General features: G+C 37.7%; 2 protein-coding genes and 1 long non-coding RNA gene across 3 annotated transcripts in view; all 3 read right to left on the minus strand.

The window, feature by feature from the left end:
• LOC103505654 (multidrug resistance-associated protein 1-like) overlaps positions 1-10,079 on the minus strand; it is an 11,826-nt gene extending 1,747 nt beyond the window's left edge. The window contains exons 1-7 of the mRNA XM_026820947.1: positions 9,837-10,079; positions 4,335-4,424; positions 3,066-3,156; positions 2,476-2,494; positions 1,927-2,222; positions 1,525-1,594; positions 765-891 (exon numbers count right to left, since the gene is read on the minus strand). Coding sequence (XP_026676748.1) covers positions 765-891; positions 1,525-1,594; positions 1,927-2,222; positions 2,476-2,494; positions 3,066-3,156; positions 4,335-4,424; positions 9,837-10,031 — 888 coding nt within the window. The 5' untranslated portion in view covers positions 10,032-10,079. The remainder of the gene's footprint in view (positions 1-764; positions 892-1,524; positions 1,595-1,926; positions 2,223-2,475; positions 2,495-3,065; positions 3,157-4,334; positions 4,425-9,836) is intronic.
• On the minus strand, positions 6,300-8,860 carry LOC113465954. Its single transcript, XR_003390517.1, has 2 exons — positions 7,203-8,860; positions 6,300-6,690 (listed from the first exon to the last, which is right to left on the minus strand). It is a non-coding gene; the product is annotated as an uncharacterized LOC113465954 (long non-coding RNA).
• Positions 10,080-23,057: 12,978 nt separating the features above from the next.
• Positions 23,058-23,809, minus strand: part of LOC103505655 (frizzled-2-like) — a 34,687-nt gene continuing 33,935 nt past the window's right edge. The window contains exon 2 of the mRNA XM_008470010.2: positions 23,058-23,278. Within this exon, the coding sequence (XP_008468232.1) occupies positions 23,058-23,278 (221 nt within the window). The remainder of the gene's footprint in view (positions 23,279-23,809) is intronic.

A 23,809-nucleotide genomic window follows, 5' to 3' on the forward strand; every position in this document is an offset into this window, starting at 1 on the left:
AAAAAAAAACTGTCGCTTCCCTCTTCTTCTGTCCTGGTCTTTCGGTCGACAAGGCTCTTGGCTTGGAATAGTACAAATCCTTATTTTAGACTGGGCCGGCCTTAGCTTGGGACGCTGGATCGCGAATGTTCCGTCTGAACTGTACCCTCCTTTATAAATCTACCCGACACCAGTTTTTATAGCTGACGTGATATCCTCGGTTATCTCCCATACCCAAGTTAGGTATTCGGCTACGCGATAATGTACTTCAGTCCTGGAACACAATACGAATAAAACCTCAAAGTGTTACTGAAATAACTTTTAAGTAGATTAACTTTCTTAAATTAGTGCATAGGAACAAACAAGGCCACTATTATAGGCTAAAAATGGCTTATGTTTTCCGGCAAATTATTTAATTTTTTTTTCCTCACCAAAATTCACTGGGTTTTTCTCTAGCAAAAGATCATTCAGAAGGTTTTTTCCACTCCATAAAAATTTTTGAGGAGGCTGGCAACTATACATTATCGATATCATTATCTATATCACAAAAATAAATGATTATTGTTTAGTAGCGTTCTTAAAATTGTATCTTGACTAAAGAGAAAACCCTAGGTAATTTTAAACAGTGTTATCACTTTAGAGGTAATTCAGTCAACCACTTTAAGGATGGTAAATTATGGAAAAAAAAAAAAAAAAAAAAAAAAAAAAAAAAAATCTGATAAAAATAGGAGTCTAATTAGAACCACATGACATTTGCATAGAGATCATGAAAGCTAAGAACGTACCTGCATGGCGTAGCTCACTGACAGACCAACCAGACCGGCATTGAGTGTCTCCTTACTAAGTACGGCAAGCAGAGCGGCAGAGAATGTTATCAGATTACCCACAGTCTCCAGTCTGACGGCCAACCATCTGAAATAGGCAGGACACAGTCAACTTCAAGATTCGAGTACATACTTTCAAAATATTTAGGTACCTAAAAGGGGAAAAATACCCAGCAGTAGGCTACCACCATTATTGTGGTGAAATTCTCGAACAATGTTGAGGATAAAACTCCGTACCTCAGCTAGGATTGAACCCATGCCCTCCTGATCACCAGGCGAGCGTCTTGACCACTACACCAGCAAGACAGGTTTAGATTGAGTTTTCGAAATTTTCAGAGAAACTCTAGTTGCTCGTTTTCCAAAGTTTAGCCCTGAAAACCCAACTGGGCAGTACTGACTCTTTATGTAATAAATAAAATCTAAAATATTAGGAAAATGGTCTAAAAGTCAATTATTCTTGACACCTGAAAATCGTCAAATACTGTTGTAGTATGAATTTCTTTCTAGTTTTCTTTCTCTTATTTTAATTATTGTTTACCCTCGAACACTCGTACTTTTTTCAGTTGAATGTTTTAAGTCCCGCTTACCTGCCCGAATAACAGGATTGATATTTTTTATCCAATCAAAGCACACTATCTACAGTCTGGGGATGGTAATGGTAACTTCATCTACTTCACTTACTTTCTGTTACCATTACCACACTATTGATGTGGAGCTTTACAAAGTTACCGAGTCTTCCATAATGTAGAGTGCAGGGGATGTTTGAAGACCTCCGAATGGATAAGAAATATCTGTATCGGATATCAACGGGCCATTTGAGAGTTTTTGCAAGCAAAATTAGCGTCCTGTTAATTGACCTCTTTAACGTTATTCGACGACTCGTTTTAGCACATGAGCAGAAACGAGTTTTTGTCAAATAACGTTAACCCTTTAATGACCAACGTAAACTGTAATTTACATCGAGGTTTAGACGTTCTCCGTAACACACGTCCAAGTTTACATCAGTCCAAAGGGTTAAAGAGTTCAGTTAACCGGACGCTATTGTGGTTGGAAAATCTCGCTATTATTCTCCGAATACCGGGTGATTAAAACTCCCTTCAGTTGCATGTCTAGGACGCCAGGCCAGCATCCTTAGCCATACTGTAAAATATGGACGCCTTATTTTTCATCAGGACACTGGGCGAATCGAATTCGACCACCAGTCCCTTGTCCAGTACGAGCACTCTATCCGAGTCTATGATCGTGTTGAGCCGATGTGCTATAGTGAGGACCGTACAGTGTGCAAACTCGGAGCGTATTGTAGACTGGATGAGGTCATCGGTTTCTAAATCTATAGCGGCCGTGGCTTCGTCCAGAATGAGGATCTTGGTTTTCCTTAACAGAGCTCGCGCCAAACAGATGAGCTGACGCTGGCCCACACTGAAAAACAGAGAGGAGTTGGGAGTTAAATACACAGTGAAGTACACTCAAAAACTAACTCACACTGAAACACAGAGAGGACATTGTGGGTTAAATACACAGTGAAGTACACTCAAAAACTAACTCACACTGAAATACAGAGAGGACATTGTGGGTTAAGATTTAGAACTTAGGTTTAGATTCGGGGCCTTAGAATTGTTTGGGCACCTGAAATAATTAAATTAGATTTAGAACTTAGGTTCAGATTCGGGGCCTTAGAATTGTTTGGGCACCTGAAATGATTAAATTAGATTTGGAACTTTGGTTCAGATTCGGGGCCCTATGTCTCCTTCGGTATTTGTGTATTTTATTGTACGAAGAAGAACTCATATGTAAAGTGAAGGATAAATGTAGGAATCGAAAATGTTTTATTGGAAAAATTAATGACAATGAAAAAGCTCAGGGAAGAGAGGAAGGCAGGGAGACTATTTATTGAGATGTCGCCTTAGCAACCAGAATACAGAGTGGACTGGTGATTGTAAATACTGGGTGGATACACAACAGTATTACAGGAAATAAGTCAAGGTTTAGGTTCACGTAGCATAAAAGAAGATAAAACAGACTCCCAAGTAGAAGTAACCATTAGACAAAATCTATGTCTCGGTCGTTCTCTAAATCCTAACGCTTTGATTTCTATTATTTCTAAAAATAATAAATGCATAAAACAATGAAGATATAATTTTATGCCCCGGCGGGGGTTGAACCTACGCTCTCCTATTCACGAAACGAGACAAGACGAGCCATTGACGACTACGCTATCTACCAAGTATGTAAATGACAAGAATGGAAGTTCAGACTACTTACCAGTCACAGTTTCACCAAAGTGAGAATAGATGGGCGATCTGCTAACTGATTCGAGACGTTTTAACTGGCGAGATGTAGCCACGTAGAATCGCTGTAAGTTGGAGCAGAAAGGTGTTATGATTAATGGTTTAACATCCTCCGTGAAGATTAAAGATACCTGATACCTGGACAGGAATAAATTCATTCTACAAGGGACAAGACATTAGTCCAATAGTACATTAAGTTTGTCTGCGATAACTATGGAACTGTTTGTACTATTTCTTATTGTGGTTTTCTGGACTTGAAGTTGGCATGTATGTATAGTTGTACATACTTACTTTGTTTCGTCGTAGACGTTTCGGGTCTGAATGTAGTTGCGCTTACTTGGGTGATGTTTCAAAATCATAGAGCAGGAAAAATGAGGACCAACAGAATTTTTCTTCTACGACTGCCTCGGTGGCGTAGTGGTCAAGACGCTCGCCTGGTAATCAGGAGGGCGTGGGTTCGATCCCAGCCGAGGTATGGAATTTTATCCTCATTTATTTGAGAATTTGACCACATAATAATGGAGCTCTCGGGGTTAGGTGGTAGAGAACGCCTAAGGCGTTAACCTCGCCTAGTGGTTGCCTTCCACACAAGAGTCTATTATTATTATTATTATTAAAAAATACCGGTAAATCGTGAACTTTGACGTCACGGCATACGCTCCCGTAGGCGATGACGTCACATCAAATGTCCCGAGCTAAACTTTCTCGCAGGCAACACATTAATGTGTTTGTGCGCATACGTTTCTGCGCATTTCTTTCTGCTCCTACGCCAGCGCGCTTGCATACTGGCGATACCCGAGCAAAGCTCCCTCGCAGGCAACACATTAATGTGTTTGTGCGCATACGTTTCTGCGCATTTCTTTCTGCTCCTCCGTTAGCGTGCTTGCATAGTGGCGCTTATTAGCGAGGCAACTGCCTGAAGTCTGACGTCACACATCTTTGAACTCTTTCATTAGAACGGAAAATGAAAATTGAATTTTCGACCTTTTACAGTTATGGAGTTTTGACCTCAGATTTGGATTTTTCCCAAATTTTTACATAGGAATCGACCATTTATTTATAATTTTTACCCATTTGACCTCAGATTTGGATTTTTCACTACTTTTAACGTAGGAATCCACCATTTATTAATAACTTTTACCCAATTGCAACTGCTCCATTCCCATCTCTTATGAAATTTGGGGAAAATGTTTAACACTTAAAAGAAATTTGGGGTGAGATAAACAAGATCTTGTACACTTACTTGAATGAAGAAGTAGAGTACAGATACAGGAACGATGACAAAGATGAACACGGGAGTAGAATAGCAGATCACAAATATTGTGGCTAATACCTGTCAATGTAGAGAATTGCACAAAACATAATGTTAGAAATAAGATCGAAGTAACATGCATAAAACATTGTCAAAGCGCCAAATGAAAAAAAAAAAAAAAAAAAAAAAAAAAAAAAAAAAAAAAGCGTTTTCGGTTAACGATAGAGTCGCCATTTTTTTGTCGGTTAATGCGAACAGCTGATTTTTTTAATCAGCTGATTATCCCCACTACGAGATTTTTACCCCCACTCTCGAATTTTCGGTCCTCGGTTAATTGTTTTGTATATTTTCAATTATTGTATATTTTCTATTATTGTATATTTTCTATATTGTACAATTATTGTATATTTTCTATGTTTATTTTGTCTCTCAATTTTTATTATTTTCATGTGTTGATTTTGTTGAATAAAAAGTAATTTTATTACCATTACGGATTAATTTACCTGAGGGATAATAGTCAGCCGAGACCGCAGTGTATGTAGTCCGAGAGTTCGAATATCAACTCCATCAATAATGATGGTACCATCTGCTGGTTCTATGATACGGAACAGAGCCAGCGTGAGAGAGGATTTACCGGCACCGGTTCTGCCTACGATTCCCACCTGTAAATGAGAAAGACAAGCATGAAATTATAACTAATACATATCAAGCACAGAACCGAAAACTTGGTCTCTGCCGGGAATCGAACCCGGGACCTCCGGTGTGCAAGCCTAGTGTGATATCCTAGATACATATGGATGTACAAGAATGTGCCTTGAAGTAATGCAAAGGGAATTCCGAGGTTCAAAAAAGAGAGAGGGGGGGGGTACTTATATTAAATCCCTTTTCTCTCGAAGTACATTCATTACCTTTTCTCCTCCGTTGACCTTGAAGTTGAGTCCGCGTAGCACCAGTTCGAGCCCCTCCCTGTACCGAACTTTATAGTCCTTGAATTCCACCTCCCCCTTCTCTGGCCATTCGTCTTTCGGCTTCTTATCGTTAACCCATTCGGCTTCCTGCGGGGTCTCACCGTACTCTTTGATTCGCTCGACGGCCACAATGTTGGTTTCCACGTCCGACGTCATTCGTACGAGCCAGTTGAGCGTTTGAGTGATCTTTGGGGAAAATCAAGGCATTCAATAGGTTAATGGTGGATTTCACCAATGACTTAATGAGAGATTTCACTATTGTGACAATTTTTAATGATCCAAAGAGAAGATCAGTTCTATGTTAAATGTGCTTGCGAATGATTTGTTATTAGTAAATAAAAAACATATACCTATACCTATAGCTTTTAATGATCCAATCGGAAGTTTTTAAAACTCCTCCTTTTTGGCTTACTAAAAACTCCTTTTTGGGTCATTAAAAACTCCTTTTTTTTAAATTATTAAAAACTCCTTTTTGTATGATTAAAAATTCTTTCATTAGTGAAATCTTTCATAAAGTCATTGGTGAAATCCAAAATAAGCATAACAATCCTGACTTCATTAATAGCGCATCGGCTAGGATTGAACCCATACCCTCCTATGGCTCCTATAGTGCAGGCGATATTTTTGACCACAGCCCATCTAACATATTTCCTCCCAATGTCAGTCTGCCTTGTAAGCGCTAGGTCGCGGGTTCGATTCCCGCCGGGTCAGATTTTATCCTAAACAGATAAGGTTCGTTCTCGGAACAGCTGGCTTTCTGTCCTGTCTTTCTTCTCCCTTCGCTGTCAAAAAAAAAAAAAAAAAAAAAAAAAAAAAAAAAAAAAAGGCCTCTTTCTTAAACGTCCGACTATAAAATAATCTTCCTTTGTGCCTAGTTTGGATTAACTTTGAAAGAGTTAAATACTTTTAAATTAGTCAATTTACCCCACCCTTGATTGTTGAAAGCCTGAAAAGATAACTAAATAAATCAAGATACAAATAAATTACTTGGGTCATGCAGAGAGCAAGTGCTGTTAAAGGGAAATGCAAAGCTGATCAAACAGAGGAAAAGCTGATAGGTAGTTCTATAAAAAGCATGCAGAAAGCTAAAGCGACAATGCATGTGAAGCATCTAGGTTTGTAAAAATAACAATTCATGCACATACCTACATAATTTTATATAATTATAGAGAACATCAGCTAAAAGCATAGATAGTTCACTTAAACCAGGCAGAGAATAAAGGAAGAGAGATGCACTTAATGCAGTATTGTTGAAGTACGTAATGTACTCCAAATGGACAAGCAAAAATGCCAAAGCCAAATTCGAAATTATAATATCCTACTTCTTACATCAGCTAGTCAAACAAAAGTACATCTCTTTTAGTTCCTGGTCAAGGAAACTGAAAAATAGACAAGATTTCAGGGTCATGTTATAATGGTAAAATATCTCTTATCGAAATTCACTCAGTCAGATCAGTGATATTTTTAGCCTGTATTATCCTTTTCATATACAAAAAAACAATAGAAAATTACGTTAATCTACACCAGAAGCAAATTTTTAAAATATGTAACTCTAATATCGTCTTTTCAGAGCTACTCGTATGTTTAAGCAATGTGACTGTACAAGAGACATGTCAGCATAGACATTGTCCTGAAAGGATTGATGGATTTGATGATGCTTATATCTAAAAATACACAAAAACCGTTTTATGAAAAAAGAAATAATCCGATGATGTCCATTTCCCGAGACAATTCTAGCCCCATGCTCCAGAGTTCCATTAGTCGTTTTATTTAGAGGGGGCTTTGTTAATTGTTATTCATTGGAGATAGGTGAGAGATCAACTTCAGGACAGTGTGTATACACAGTGCTTGAGAAGTACCTATACTTGTTATGTTCAATTTACCAACGTACTTCAATTAAGCAAAACAATGTGTCCGTCATTTCGAATGGTAAATCATTGTCTAAAATATCAATGTCCTTGGAAAATCGGGCCAACACGCGACCTTGAGGCGTGGTATCGAAAAATGATAATGGTGCTCGTAAAATTCGGCTCAGAAGGAAGTCATGAAAGAAGACACCGGCCAACCAACAACCTATATGGGGTATTAAGTCTGCCAAAAGTGAGGTAACGCCTGAAACACACCAAGACATTTTGGATAACCATAATCAAAAGCTCATTGGAGGTCTAACAAAGCTAACACAAAACATAGAAAAATAGGTAATGTTATCATTTACGGAAAGACATGTATGTATAATAAAGTGCTGTCTTTTTAAGAAAGAAAAGACCTATAATTATTAAGTAGAATAAACAAAAATTTTTAAGTTTTAGTAGGTAAAAACTATGTAGGTATATTCAGAAGAAGGTACATACAGTTTTCCGCAAAATGTTTTGGTTGTGGTTCAGAATGCGTCAGAGGCCAAGTGGTCAAAATCCCGATGAAGCTCTAGGCCTAATTAGTTTTATCAAACAGGATCTTCCTTTCACTTTTCCAACCTTAGTGGTGTCGTGGTTAGCGCGGTGGACTTCGGATCTGGAGGTTGGTAGTTCAAGTAACGTAATAAAATTTAGTGTAGTGTATTGTTTGGTGGGTACATTTGTAACACAATTAAAATTCCTTATTTCTCTTGTCTAGCCTTCCATGAAGTTGGTAGTTACGTAGTTTTAGTACTACATAAATAAAAGAAATTAGTTTTTTTTTTTAGTAAGTATATTTTTATTCAAACAAAAGTTTAGCTTCCTGTTCATGAAAATTATGTTTGTAATTAGTCTCAGGGGATAGGAAAGTATCATTATTACTGTTGAACATGTACTTAGGGAGTAATCATGCAGGGAGTCAGCATAACGTACTTAAACTTGGGTTATATTGATCACTACAATAACATGATAATGCACATTCCGAAAATAATAAATAAAACACAATTATTGATCATATAATAAATAAAACACAATTATTAATCATTATTAACAAACATTCTCAAGAAATCGAAAAAAATATGAAAAGTTGATGGTCGTCTGAAGTAATGTCATGTATGAAGTCATTCGAAATCTAAATTTAATAAGAAGTCTCAAGAACATTTTCCCTAATGTCAAGTGTCACTCGGAATCAAAAAAAAAATCCTAGGAATAACAAAAAATGCTTTAACAGAATGTAAGAAGGTAAGACCAGATTTATTGAAGGCGAAAGCACGTTTTACCATGTGAATATAATAAAGGTTTGAAGCAGATGACAGGTAAGAGAAGACGAAGGAAAATCAATAGAAATAAAACGGTGAAAGTAAGTTGATAACCATGTAGGGATATTGCACAGGTACACCCAGCAATAGAGATATTGACAAAGTCACTGGCTAGATCCCAAGTTGAAGTATAATAATAGAAAGTCATGGGCAGAGAAGTATTGTCATCTAGAGCTATACACTAGATAATTTTACATTACTAAAACCCAGGCCCAGTTAAAGTCTAATGTATAAAAAGTAAAAAATAAGAAGTAAAACAGAGTCCAAAAGATAAGTTTAGAAAAGTAGTAATCCAATATTTAAAAAAGCCAAAGGTAGCAAACATTAGTGTGCTGAGTTCTTACCTTAAAAGGTTGAGACAAAGTTTGCTGTACGGATAAGGTCAACTTATTGTCAAGAGTATTTACGTCTGACGAGAATCGACTTAGAACTCGACCCACGGGCGTTGTGTCAAAAAATAAAGGCGACCATCTTAGCATCGACTTTAAAAGTTTTTCATGAAGTCTTTTAGCAGCGAACAAGGTACCAAGAGAAATAACGAACCCGTAAAAGAATACTGTAATCGCTGTAAGAGTTGGGAAAGGAATGAATTACTCACAGGCATCAAGTACACTACAGTACAATGAATAATAAGTTAGACGAGAGAGATTGAGTTAGGTATGCCCTAGTCCTGTAATACCTACAGTCCAAGTATAAGGCTGCCGGTACACTTGGTCAGATTTCTAGTGTTAAGTCGTCGCGTTGTACAACGGTAGGATATGAACATCACGTAGAAATCTGATCAATTGCAATAAATTAGTCTAGGGTCCTCTATTTTATACAGTTTTCATACAGGTTATAATAAGGTAAAATAATAATAAAAATAATTATAAAAGAAAAAAAAAATGCTTTCTATGGACACAGGGAATGGATGAAGGACGTTAGTGAAAGATGATAGAAAAGTTTTATATTCAGACGTAAACATGTTGTCATTATCAAGCTGACTGAATGAATTTCGCAGAGATTGATCCATGTACTTTCCAATTACATTTTTGACCAAGAGATTAGTTAGTTGTTTGCTACCAAGAAAAAATACATTGCCTGAAAAGGACAAGCCTCAATTTACATTAATTCCAAAAATAAATGATGAAACTCGAGAAGTACACCATCATACGTTGTACGATCCTCGGGAGGATACCAAAACACACATGCTCTACAACACAGCAAACACGAAAAGGTTAGAAAATGTCTTAATAATTAACCAAGGGAAGGCTAGAATAAAGAAAGAGGAAGAGAAATTCAGCCAAAGCCCGCTGCAGACTAGTTACAAACCGAGAACAGACAGTTAATCCAGGATCTGAGAAAGGTGGGCAAGTTGCTATCGACTGTCTCTACGTCCTGACTGAAACGGGATATCATCCTGCCCACAGGGGTTGTGTCGAAGAAACTCATGCAAGAGTGAAGAATATTTCTGAGGACCACCAGATGAAGGCCTTTGGATGCGCGGATGCTACCGTTAGCGAGCATAATGCAGTAAAGTAGAATGGAGGTCGCTGTATGTTGGGGAAAAAGGAGAAAATATATGTATGTGTTCAAAAAATTGTTTTGCATACTCGCTTTCTACTTTCTATTCTCTCTACATATCTCTCTCTTTTCTCTATTGTGGTCGCTCTCTCTCTCTCTCTCTCTCTCTCTTTTCTCCATTGTGAAAGTACCTACGACATTGGTCACTTTTTCTTCTTGCAAGAATCATAACACCTAGTATCACAAATTATCACCTAGTATCACAAATAGATCAGTTGCGCTTACTTGGGTGATGTTTTAAAGTCATAGAGCAGGAAAAATGAGGACCAACGGAATTTTTTTCTTCTACGACTGGGAATTTTTTCATGTATTTTTTCTTCTCTTTTCCGACATTTTTCCTTATTAGTTGGAGGTGTATATTTTAAAAGCGTGAGAAAATGGGTAAGAAAAAATTGCCTTGATAATTTCCACTTGATAAATAGGGGAAAACTCTTTTAATTAAACATCCTACGGATACTCTGCCCCAGCGCAGCGGGGACTTGAGCCCAAGCCTAGAGAACCAACTTTTGGGGGCAACATTCACCAATGGATTTTTTTTTTTTTTTTGTAAACATAACCGATTTCCGATTTTATGAGGTCTTCATTTTATCTTCCGATCTGATTCAATTGATCTGTCAAAACAAGGGGAGACTAGTTTTTCACGGAGGAGGGAGGACAATGATTTTTGACGTCAACTTGTTTTGACAGCTGAATAGATTTTATACGGATATCCTTTACATCAAGTTGAAAACTATAACAATGTACTTCACATTATATCGAATTATCTTCGATCTCTTTGCCATTTTGAAAATAAACGCGTATATTTTTTATTATTTCATAGTTACTTTTATTTGCCTTGGAATCAGAAATTAGAACAGAGTACTTACAATTCAAATAAATAATGATAAAGAGTGAATTTAAAGGTTGTATTTCAAATAGAAAATTTTCGATCACACGCGACCAATGCACGACGGAAAAAATTTTTCTTCTGCAAACACACACCCTTGATGCTATCATACAGCCTTGCTGTCGAACTGAACAAGAAGTGGTATAAGTATCTTCGGTGTTTGCAGAACAGCTAAATGAATAACACGAAATATGATTAACCAGTAAGCAACGACAGGAAATCAAAATAAAGCATTAATTAATAATTATACTTTTGGCCGCCAAAAGTTGTCGAATGCGTTTGAAATGTCCAAGAACGAACAATTGGGCAGTTTGTTTCGATTGTTCTGCGGACATTTCCACATCTTATTTTAATTACATAGTGCACTAACTAATACTTCTAATTTCTGCTAACTGTAAAGGCAGTAAAAGGGGTAGAAATTTAAGTTCAATATGATGTAGATGCCAAGGCAGAGGGCCTAGAATTCTCGGTTCTTTCACTAAAAAAAGGTATCTGTAACAGTCTAAAACACAAAATAAGGGCATTTTCAAACTTGGAAGATATTTACAATGTCTCCTACGTATGAACTTAACTTCTAATTTGTACTCCGATTGTTTACTAAATTAAATTCCCAACTAATATTCGAAGACAACTAAATAGCCGAATCCATGACTGGGAAGTCCATATTAGTCTAACTAGAACGTTGCTTGCTGCTCCAGGAAGAAAATAAATCATTTTGAAATAAAGCTATGATCATGTTTCAGTCAATTTTGTCGGATCATTTCCCAATTTATTCAAATTGTGTAGTACAGTAGTTTTCAGATTTTTTCCTGGAGCTCGCCTGGACGCCAACCAAAATTATGGACAAAGCATCAAGTCAGAGAACTAACTTATAAGGAGTTACGGATCCTGCTATTAGGATGAAACTATTCTAGTGCTATGCAACCTATACCTAATCAATGACAATTATTCCTGATTCTAAAACAGTAGAAACCCTGCCTATCCTAGTTGCAATAACAAAAATATTATATAAATTGTGAAAACTTCAAAAAGTGGAGGACAAAATATGAAAGTAATACCTGACAATAGATAAAGGGATATTTTAAAGTCAAGAAGTCACTTAAAGTCAATGAAAAAATAACAATAAGAACTTTCGGTGCCCCCAACAAGGGGTTGAAAGTACAAACAATTATAAATAATACTATTTTCAACAGGAGGATTTTATCTTCAGAACATTGAACATTGCTTTAAAATTACTTAGTAGTAAAATTACTATGACTCCCGCTTCGTTTGTTTGTGCGCAAGCGTTTCTGCGCATTTTGACATGAAATCTGACGTCACAACTCTTTGAAATTGTTTGTGCGCAAGCGTTTCTGCGCATTTTGACATTAAGTCTGACGTCACAACTCTTTGAACTTTTTAATTAAAACCTGCGCAAGCGTTTCTGCGCATTTTGACATTAAGTCTGACGTCACAACTCTTTGAACTTTTTAATTAAAACGGCAATTAAAGAATGGTCGATACGTTCTAGCCTCCTTAGCTTCTAATGTATACAGGGTGTCTGGTTAAAGCCTGGTACGCATGGTGTGATTTTTACATACGATCTTATCCTGTGATCAGATTAACGGACAATGGTGAAATATTTTGAGGCGATTCAATCGGACTTGTACAGCAGATCAAAAAATCGGAATAGTCCTATTTAATCGCCATATTTCACTGAAAACCTTAGGCCGGCCGGCCACTGTTGAAGAGGCTTGATAGAGGGCACTGTAACTGCCAAGGTCTTATCGTCCCGAAGTCGAAGAGAGAAAGAATATAGGGTAGGAGAAAGCCAGCCGTTCCGAGAACGAACCTTATCCGTTCAGGATAAAGTTCGCCCCGGACAGAGTAATGTTTAAATCCTTTAAATGCAGTAAGAATATTTTGACTGTACTGTTCTGAGGATAACTCCGCTCTCCCATCATAAATTAAATTATTTTGATTAACTTTTGATTCCCAACCTTGATCCTGGACTCTAAGGCAGTTCTGATAGCGGTTATTATTATAAATTGCACTACTTTATATCCGGTATGGGTTATACCTATGCAGAACGTCCGATTAGCATTATCAGTAAGTATGATTGCATGAGAACATTATCTCAAGACTTCAGGTTATCTAGGCATTGAGCCTAGTGGCAATGAAATAAACAGCCAGGGCCTTGTGTGTTTTGTGATTGGTCCAATATTTATAAATTGGACTGGTTACAAGCATTATAACGTGTTTAAACCGATGTAATACAAGCATCTATCCGAAGTCATGAAGGATTTATAACAATATCAAGTCATAAAATAGTAGAGGACAGATCATAAGACACTTATATTTAATTTTTGGCTCAACCACCTGACAAGGCTTTTTTAAACTGTTAAATAGGGCTTTTCATCCAAAACGAGTATTCGAGTCTCTTCTAGGAGCAGTTATAATCATAAAAACTGATCTTTAGGAAGGTTCGACTGGCCTTCAATCTTGGAAGGATCATTCCCCGGACTCGGCGCTGCCGGAACCCGCATTACCCACAACCTGGTACTACGATTGTCTGGCTAGGGAACGTTAAACAGAGAGTAGACTAGCGTCTGGCTGTGGGACTATAAAAAGGGGGGAGAACAGCCAACCCTGATCAGTCTCCAGCCTAGCTAGCTGGCAGTTTCAAAGGGCTTCTAATGATTAAGCACAAGTCTCTCTGCTTCTAAAGATTAAGCACAAGTCTCTCTGCTTCTAAAGATCAAGCACAAGTCCTCACGATGGTTGACTGCGGTTCAGGACGAGCCAATTAAACATGGCTAGAGACCATCACCCCGGTGTATGGCAGATTCCTCTGTCAAACCTCTTAAAAAAAAAGTAGCAGTAATATCCATCGAAAAGAGAGAAAAAAAGGTACCTATTTATATACAACGTACATAGTTGTGTATATTTCCAATGTTCTCCTTCTTCTTTACTTCCTCCTCCTCCTTCTTCTCTTATTCTCTCTCTCCCCTTCATCTCTCCCTCTTTTTACACAGCTGTTATAATTTGCACTTTTTCTTTCTCCCTTCTTTTCGTCCTCCTTCTCCTCTCCCTTTTCTCTCTCCTTCTTTCCTTCCCTCCCTCTCTCCTTTTTCTTCCACATTGGATAGCTGTTATAATTTGCACTTTTTCTCCTCTCCTCCTTCTCTTTCCCTCTTTTTCACGCCTTACTTTTCTAGGTTGCAAAATTCCAAGGCAGCAGGAGCTAATGCAGATTTTTTCTTCACTTTTAATCTTGAGAGGGCTTTTGTTCCAGGGCTGTGCTATGTACATACATAATGTATGTAACTTTGCTATACATATGTATGGGTACAAACTATGTTATATGTATAGCTCGATACAGGTGGTCTCGGAAGTTAGGACTGCGCTCCTAGACAGGTTGTTTCAGAAGTCAGAAGTCCTTCGAAAACCTGGTTTTATTTAACTTTTGAATGTTGACGTCTACCTTAAGAGTTCCCTCTATCAATCCTCTCGGAAAAAAATCCGCGTTCAAAAGTTACAAAGGGCTTGTAAAGTTAAAGTTATTAAGTTACATAGGTGGGGGAGCAGAAATACTTTACTTCCTGCGGAGTTTTAACCTCAGATTTGGATTTTTCACAACTTTTTACGTAGGAATCGACCTTTTATCAATAATATTTTCCCGATTGCAACTGCTCCATTAGGGAGAAACCCAAAGCACAAAGATCAACAAGAACCCAAAATTGAGAAGAACCAAAATGAGTCAGTCAGGTCAGTCTTCGTCTTCGATGTAGTCGAAAAGTTTGATCATATTAAATAATGATTTAATAACATTAATAATATCAGGGCCGATGAACCGATCTGGAGGTTGGTGGTTCGAGTCTATATGTCCGGTCGGAAATTTTGGCCTGGTGCATTTATCGGGGAAACGAGCTTCAAAATCAAACGCTAGGAAATTGCGAAAGTAAAATACGCCTAAAGTTTTCAGTGTGGACGTGTTTTTGGTTTTTGGCAATGTAGATCGACCTTAGCTGTGTTTGCTACTTGCGTACAGCCCTGATTTTATCCTTCTAGTTACATGCCCGGAGTAGTTTTTGTTTGTTTTGTTTTTTTGTTTTGTTTTTTACTTTCTATTTTTTTCTTTTTTTTTATGTCCTCGAAAATTCCAACTAATCTTCCAATATCCACAAGCTTTAGTGTTAAACTGTCGGGATTAATTTCCGTCAAACTTTTCAAGTGGATATGAGCTGCGTAGGATTCTTTTGTCTTGATATAGAGGGAACTGTACTGTAGTGTATAGACTGTAGTGTATAGAGGGAAAATTAGAGCATGTACCATCGGAGATCTGAACGTCCCGAAAACGAAGAGAGAAGGACTGGATATTAAGAGAAAGCCAGCCGTTCCGAGAACAAACCTTATCTGCTCAGGATACACTTCGCTCCGGGCGGGAATCGAGCCCGCGACCTAGCGCTTACCAGGCAGACGCTCTACCTCCTGGCAAACTAGGCTGGCTTTTTTTCTACGTCTTCTTTCTCTCCTTCTTTTCGTATTCTTCTTTTCTCTTTTCTTTCGTAATAGGTGTAGAGACACAACTTTATCTACTTTTATTTTTACATTCCAGGTAGGTACCTATACAAATTTGTAATTAAAATTTTTGAACCCACTGAATTTTACCTAGGTGGTTGCATACCTTTTCTATTCTATTCCGTTCTATTGTAAGTATGCATGTTCTACTATTCTATTCTATTCCATTCGACATATGAATATTCTATTCTATTCTACATTAGGTGTATTTCTATTCTCTATTCTATTTTGTTCTATTTGAGATGGTAAGTACAAATGTAATTTCACCATCCCCTCCCCTACGCCTTTATGAGTGAAAATTAGAGCATGAATTTCTTACTTAATTGCGCCCTGTTGTCTGTGCCGTAACATAATTTTGCTTCTGGATACAATTTTCATGAGACTGTGCTAATTACGCCTAACCTAAAACGTAACTTTTGTAGAACGCACATCATTGCACTAAAAAAAAGGAAAGTAAAAAAACTGTTTCTAATTTGTCCCAAGCAACAGTAAAATAAGCTCTAAAATGAGCATCCGACTTTGAGTCAGCCTAGTTATCTTGAAGGACAGCACGTCTGCCTTGTAAGCGCTAGGTCGCGAGTTCGATTCCCGCCCGGAGCGGACTTTTAGACAGATGAGGTTCGTTCATCGAACCCGGACCTCCTACAATCTCTGCCACTGTGGTTAAACCAGTCATTCATTTCAGATCAGGAGAACCATGCAGATAAAAAACCAAGCAACAAAAGGAATTGTTTTAATTCTCAGAATTTTGATATAAAATAAATGGTTTGTTTGGCCAAGCAAGGTGGTGGACAGAGACAATTCAACAAAACAAACAAATATACATATGTAGGTATGTATAATGTATGTTATGTACACGTAGTCATATACAAATAAGTACATATGTATGTTACAGTCCACTTCAACTGGGAAGTCCGATGACCTTTGGGTGCGCACTCATCAAAAAATAGAAAGGCGGCGATGTAAAAATACATAATATTATGTACAATTTGAACACAAAAGGTAGGAATCTAAAATTCGCGCATATCTCAACAATCTGTACCTGACGAGTTAACTTGGAAGGTAGCGCATCTGCCTTGAAAGCGCTAGGTCGCGGGTTTGACTCCCGCCCGAGGAGAACTTAATTCTAAACAGATAAGTTTCGTTTTTGGAACGGTTGGCTTTCTTCTATTCTGTCTTCTTTCTGTCTTCAATTTCGGAACTTGTTCCCTTGGGAAAAAAATAATAAAAAATTGGACCGATTGAAATACTTTCTCATTACCTTGTATAGGTTCCCTATACGTAAGGGTAACGGAAAGTAAAAAATATGATAAAAATATCGGGTGCAAACTCCCTAAAATACCCCAAAACACAAAGCTCTCCTTAACTTTCATCAGCAAATAAACAAAGCACCTGATTAGGCCGCTCAACGCTTGCTCCAAGAATGTCACAGGTATGAGATGGATACCCATATGATATGCAGGTATGCTTGCAAGAGGAATAAACCACCTGATTAGAGCGTTCACAGTTCGCTCTAAGAATGTCAGGTATGCTTACTTGACGAATACCATAGCTATGTGTTGTAGGTATGCTTACTTACTTGACATGTGTTATGCTCATTGCTCGTGAGGTATGCCTGATGATGCCTGTGTGATGAGTGCCTTATACCAGTTCTGATTAAACTAGAGGTCATTAAGAGCACAAGTGTGAAGTGAGCAATTTAAAACGCCAATTAACGCTCTGTGCAATCGGTCTTACTGGTATAAATGTAACTATGTATCTACTTGGTAACTTAGTATAGTAAGAATCTTCTTTTTCTTCGCCTTTTCCCGTGTACAGACGGGGTCGGCGTTTTTCGTCAGCCTCTCAATCAGCCCCAACTCAATCAGGGGTGATTGCTTTGGGCTGACATTTGGTTTTGGCTACAAATTTTACCAGTGGCTGCCCTTCGCTTTGCTATTCTTTATTCGGACTGGCATACTAACTTTCAGACTGGCATACTAACTTTCAGACTGGCATACTCACTGTTTAAAGATTCCTACAGAAGTACAGACCTAGTTACCTACCAATCCCTAGTTATAATCCTGGTGGTACTGTCTCTCTCTCTCTTTCTCTTCCCCCACTTCTTCTTTAGAATGCTTAATTTCTCTCTCCCTCCCTCCACCACTCTTTTCTATTCAAGGGTGCTGTGGTTTTTATGGCTCTACAATTTATTTACTGACGGCAAATTAGTTTTATTAGCCATTCCCATTTTATTTTATGGCTTTTTATTCACGGAGAAAAGTTTCAGAGAGTTTTTTATGACCCGGACTCGTTGAAATATTGAACTGGGAGTTGTTAAACGTGAAATTGAAGTTGGTTGACAATTTTTAAATAAATAATTGGTGGTTGACAATTTTTAAATAAACGATTGATGACTGATTGATGAGAAGAAGGAAGAGGGAGAGGAGGAGGAAGAGGGAGAAGGAGGAGGAGGAGAAGGAGGAGGAGAAGAAGTAGGAGAAGGAAGAGGAGAAGGAGGAGGGGAAGAAGAACTAGAAGAAGGAGAACTTTTTTTTTATTATTGAATACAATACAATACATAAATAGGGTAGGGACAATATTATATAAGACATCTATCACAATATATAAGACATCTATCTCCAGAACAACAAGAACTAGAAGAGGGAGGAGAAGAAGAAAGAGGAAGATAAAATCACACATTTTATAGTTATTCACCTACTTTTTCATGCTCTCAAGTTGTACTTTTTTACAACTTTGATCTCATTTACATGAGAAAGTTTCAGTCTATGGTATTTTAGTTGTAACTTGGATTATTTATTTTATGTTCCGAAATTTCGCCAATAATTGCGATAGAATTTTAATTGGACACAATAAAAATTGCAATAAATTTAGACATTTAGAGTGACCGGGTCTTCTGTACTCGTTTTAGGAACCAAGAGGAGATGATTGGGAATTTTAATTCGTGTGAATAGAATAGAATATACCTTGTTTATACTGCTCGAATGAGACTAGAAAGTCCTTTTATCCCAGCAGTCTAAACAAGGTCTCGTGTATTTGATGGGTTTCCAACAATTATGCTCAATATTATTAAATGCAAATACTAGAAGTATTGTAGGTTGTACAATATGTAGACGTACTATTGTACAATAGACGTGTTACTTCCTGCAACTATTTCTGCTATGAGAGTGCCAAAGTATGCTCCGAGAGAGTGGTAGACAGGAAAAAACAAAGTTTACAAAACTTTTGTTCGAACAAAAAACAACAATGCAAACAAAAGACAAACAAATACAAGTACATTCTACCTAGGTATGAAAAAAAAAGGTTAAAAAAAAACCTTCTTTTTTTGCCATATTATCTTCCTTCCCCTTTCTCTCCCTCCTTCCTTCTCCTTCCCTAGACATTTTCCAACTTGGGTATTCTTTCTCCTTCTTCTTCCTCCTCCTTTTCTCTTCCTCCTCTTTCTTCTTCTACTTCCAGTTCGCCTTCTTCTTCCTCTTTCTCTTTTATATCTTCCTCCTCCTCCTCCTCCTCCTCCCTTTTCTTCTTCTTCTTCTCTTCGCCTCGACCTTAATGTTTACAATTGTCTAGGCCACAATTATACACGCAATTAAATTTTACTTCCTTCTCCTCCTCTTCCCTCTTCGCCTTCTTAGTCTCACCCCTTCTATTCTTCTTTCTAGTTGTCTTTCTTCCTCCCCCTTCATTCTCTTTTGCCATTTCTTCTTTTTTTTTCTCTCTCTCTCTCTCTCTCTCACTCTTTCTCTCTCTCTCTCTCTCACTCTTTCTCTCTCTCTCTCTCTCGCTCTTCCTCTCTCCCTTCTTTTATTACTTTGCCCTTTGCTGCAATTTCACAAATTCATTTCTCTCCCTCTTCCCCCTCTCCTTTCTCTCTCTCTCTCTCCAGTAAGCTTTCCAAAACCTCTTTAGGCAGTACAATTTTCTCATCTCTCTCTCTCTACCCCTTATTGTCCTGTTAACATTCTCTGTCCCTCTCTGCCTTTGCAATTTTATTGTATTAATATTTCCCTTTTATAGTTACATCTGTTTTTTTTTTTTTTTTTTTTTTTTTTTTTTCTCCTTTTTTTTCCTACCCAACCTTTTAAAGTTTCGACCAAAAATTTCGAATTTCTTGAATAACTCGCGAACGGCTGGCTTTAGGAAATTTTAACCTAGCCTATACCCACCGGCATAAAAATATGAACCTGTGTACACAATTTTAAGTTTCTACGACTTACCGTTTAGACGGCGACCTCTTACAAACAAACAGAAAACCTCTCTCTTATTAATAAAATTTTGCCAAATTTTCAGAACCCAAATTTTCAAGAAAGGCAGGGCCAGAAAGTCAAATACAGAACTTTGTAGATTTAACTACTTTTTATTACATATAATATATAGAGAGAACTTACTGTAAAAACGGAGGTTTTTTTTAATGAACTCTTATCGTCCGGAAATCGAAGAGAGAAGAAGGACAGGATAGAAAATCAGCCGTTCCAATAACGAACCTTTTCTGCTTAGAATAAATTCGTCCCGGGCGGGAATCGAACACACGACCTAGCGCTACAGAACCAACGTTGTCAACTGTCCCGTTTTCCTCGTTGCCAAGTGTACACAGAATGTAGCTTTATTAGCGCTTTATATTTACAACACACACCTTTAAAACCTCCCTCCTCTTTTATTTATTGCAAATTACAATCCCCCCTTTGTTTGGGAGGGAAGGACTATTTATTTCATTTTATTACCCTCCCTCCCACCCTCTTCCCTCTACACTCCCAAAGTCCCACCCCAACCACCCACACTGGTGAGGTTTTCTCTTAGTAAAAAGTTTTGAAAAATTGAGATTTAGGGACTTTTCTTTTTATTCTACCACTTCTAGATCTCGAGATAAATCGATTTGAAAAAAAAAAAAAACCGGTAAGTTGAAAACTACAAACAACGAACACAAAAATCATAATTTTTACTTTTTATTAGTGTGAACATTTTGACATGCGTCACTGTTGTTTTACCTAGTGACTTTCGTCATCCTAGGAGGGAAAGTGATGCAATTTAAAAATAGCCATTTCACAGAAACATTGATTTTTTTACCTTTAAAAGAAACTTTTTCATAATCCAAAATTGAATTTTATTTTTATTCGACAATTTTACGTAGGAATCTACGATTATCCGTTGTCTGCTTAAATTAAAAAAAAAAAAAAATAATAAATTGTGGAATAAAAAAAATAAGACTTCGCTTTCCTCGGTCCTTCATACAACAGTTCCGCTCTTCGCCACTAGTTCTATCTTCATCTTGTTTATATTCTCTTTTCAACCTTTATTTAATGAGGTTCTTGTTCATTTGCTTATATTATTACCATTATCAATATTATTATTACCTTTGTCCATATCATCATGATCATTATTATATTAACATTATTATTGTCATTATTACCATTCAAATGATCATGATCACTAATATCTTTGGTTGTTTTTGTTCTTACTTTTCTTTTTCTTCTTTCTTTTTAACATTGGCTGTTTTTTGTTGTTCTTTTTCAAGTTCTTCGAATGATTCATTTCGCACTGAGCTTGTTACCTGGCTTGGGGATGTCAACTATTTATTTAACTCTTTTATAACTTCGCCTCTTTCCTCTTTGCTAGTACTTTGCATATTTGCATTGCAAATAGGTATTATTAGGTACATGTAACTTTGTCCTCTAAGAATACCTTGGTGTCTGGCAGAGTTTTTACTTCTCTTTATTTTTTGTTTGGGGTTTTGCCTTTTTCTTTTTGTATTATTTGCATTGAAACACAGCTAAGGCGGTCCGAGACTTTTAAATTTTAAATAATCGTAAATTTCTTTTTAATTCTCTCCTTGGTTCTTTTCTCTCCTAATGGGAACCACCCTTTTCCTCCTCACTTTTTCCAGTTTTTCCCTTTCTTTTAGGTAATCGTCTTAAAAAAAAAAGAAAAAAAAATCCTTTCTGTAATGAACAAACTACAAAACAAAGAAAGACACTGGTATATCATCAATTTCAGAGAAAAACTGTGCAAATTAAAAAACGAGAACCCAAAATCGCGAAATAAAAATAGGAGGTTCAAATATTATTATTTTTCCTCATCCGTGGCACAAGCTCTGCTTATACGGATGGGTATACCATTTTTAAAAATTCAATATATTCTGAGAGTTATATTGAAAAATAAATGGAAACTTAATGAAAAATCAAAAACACTCACCATTGCGGCACTTGGTCACCGCGTTGTTGCCAGACTTCTTGCCTCCCCCGGCCGGTGGGGGGGCCGGAGGCCGCAGCGTGGTATGAGCGGCCTGATCCTCGTTCTGCTCCATACAGAGGTTATTCGGATCGCCTAGCTCCGGGAGGCGGTCGCAGGCCATTCTGTCCGGCCAACTGAAGCCGTATTTCTGCATGAGGGGTTCACATCCGGCCCGCGCCCGCCGACATACGGACCGTTCCCTCCCTCCCTCTCTCTCTCCCCTTCCCTTATGTTATTGTGTTGTTATACTCCCTGTTATTGTGTGTTGTTACCTTCTGTGTTATTAGCTTGTTCGATAAACTGTCGTGGTTTCGTTTTAAATTGCCATACTGTACAAGTAACTACCTAAAATATAAATTTACCATGTTCCCACCTACCCCTCCCATATTTAGGTATGTATGTACCTATACTACACCCTTATACCTCTATCCCTCCTATTATGTATTAGGTACATACCTACTCTACACTCTTATAACTCCCACATTAGGTAGGTAGGTACGTTACGTATTTACATATGTAGTTGCCTCCTCTCTACAACCTGTATAACATATGTTATTTATTTACAAAGGTAGGTATATTTAGGTATGTATGTACCTATACTACACCCTTATACCTCTATCCCTCCTATTATGTATTAGGTACATACCTATACTACACTCTTATAACTCCCACATTAGGTAGGTAGGTACGTTACGTATTTACATATGTAGTTGCCTCCTCTCTACAACCTGTATTACCTACGTTATTTATTTACAAAGGTAGGTAGGTAGGTACATAGGTAGGTAGATACATAGGTCGTATACATATGTACGCATGTAGCTCCCGTCCCGTATTAGGTACGCAATTTATTTACATGCGTAGTCCTGTATACCTACACTTCAGAGCATGAAAATTGGGAATAAACCATCTTTGTGGGGGACTCTTTTCTATTACCAGCGGGATACCCGCGAGCTTTGCATCGCTCAGGTTTCGACCAGTTCTATTTGATAGAGGAACAAAGTCACTGTTAAAATACTAAAGGTGTGTTCACACATAGTAGGCGACCGTCGATCGAAATGGATTTATTGTGAATCGATGTAGGTCGACGGCCGAATATGTTTCGACACACCTTTAGGTCTTCAATGATGGAGGTTTCACCCTCCATTCGACGACAAGTGGGTCTGGTAAAAGCCAGCAGCACGCGTAATCAGTCACTCGTGAAGATATCAACCACGTGCAAAGCTGTTTTAACTTCTGTCATCCATCAGGGAACTGGTAGTGCTGGTACCTTCAAAGTGCTATCACAGCTGGCTATGTTACTTTACCTTGTAATAGTCTTCAATACAGATCGGCGTATACATGGAGCACAGGAAGAATTTCAGGTCTGACGAGCATTTGATTTCGACCAGAGGCCAGAACTGATGAACTTCCAGTCCCGCCTCGTCTTGAGTGTCGTGGTTCATTTCGTTTGGCATCTGGGTCAGGTTGTAGCCGATGCCTTTGCACATTGGGATGGTGATTTCTTCGCAGCGACCACCTGGAAAAAGAATGGAAGAGTTGGGAGTTTGGGACTCAAAGCAAATTGGCAACTCACACTTGAGCAGCGCGCAGTCGCGCACTCGTACATCCCGAACAACCTAAATAAATCGGGCCGGAACTTATACTTATTTGGGACATATGATATGAATGTGCGCGCCGTTTTACAACCATGGTTACGCATACCTCCGTTGGTATTTGGTCTTTCAGAAAATCTATTCTCCTATTGTGTGCACTGTATTGTACTGAATATGCTGAGAAAAGGTATAACATTGGCAATGTATAAAAATTAAACATTGATCAAAAAATTCAAGATGGAATCTCAAATCAAATTTTTCATTGAAATATAAATATTGATCAACTAATCATTAATTAAGAAGAGCCAGAAAATTTCCACATAAAACCAGAAAAAATATTGACAGGAACCGTTTTTTCTTCGTTTGGGCCAAATTACCATTTCTCCAAAAACGAGTTTCATACGGGCACAGTTAGGATTTTGGGATTTTTTGTTAAATTCATGAGACGAGGCAGA

Source organism: Diaphorina citri, unplaced genomic scaffold (genome assembly GCF_000475195.1).
Source record: "Diaphorina citri unplaced genomic scaffold, Diaci psyllid genome assembly version 1.1 scaffold187, whole genome shotgun sequence".
Classification (NCBI taxonomy): Eukaryota; Metazoa; Arthropoda; class Insecta; order Hemiptera; family Psyllidae; genus Diaphorina; species Diaphorina citri.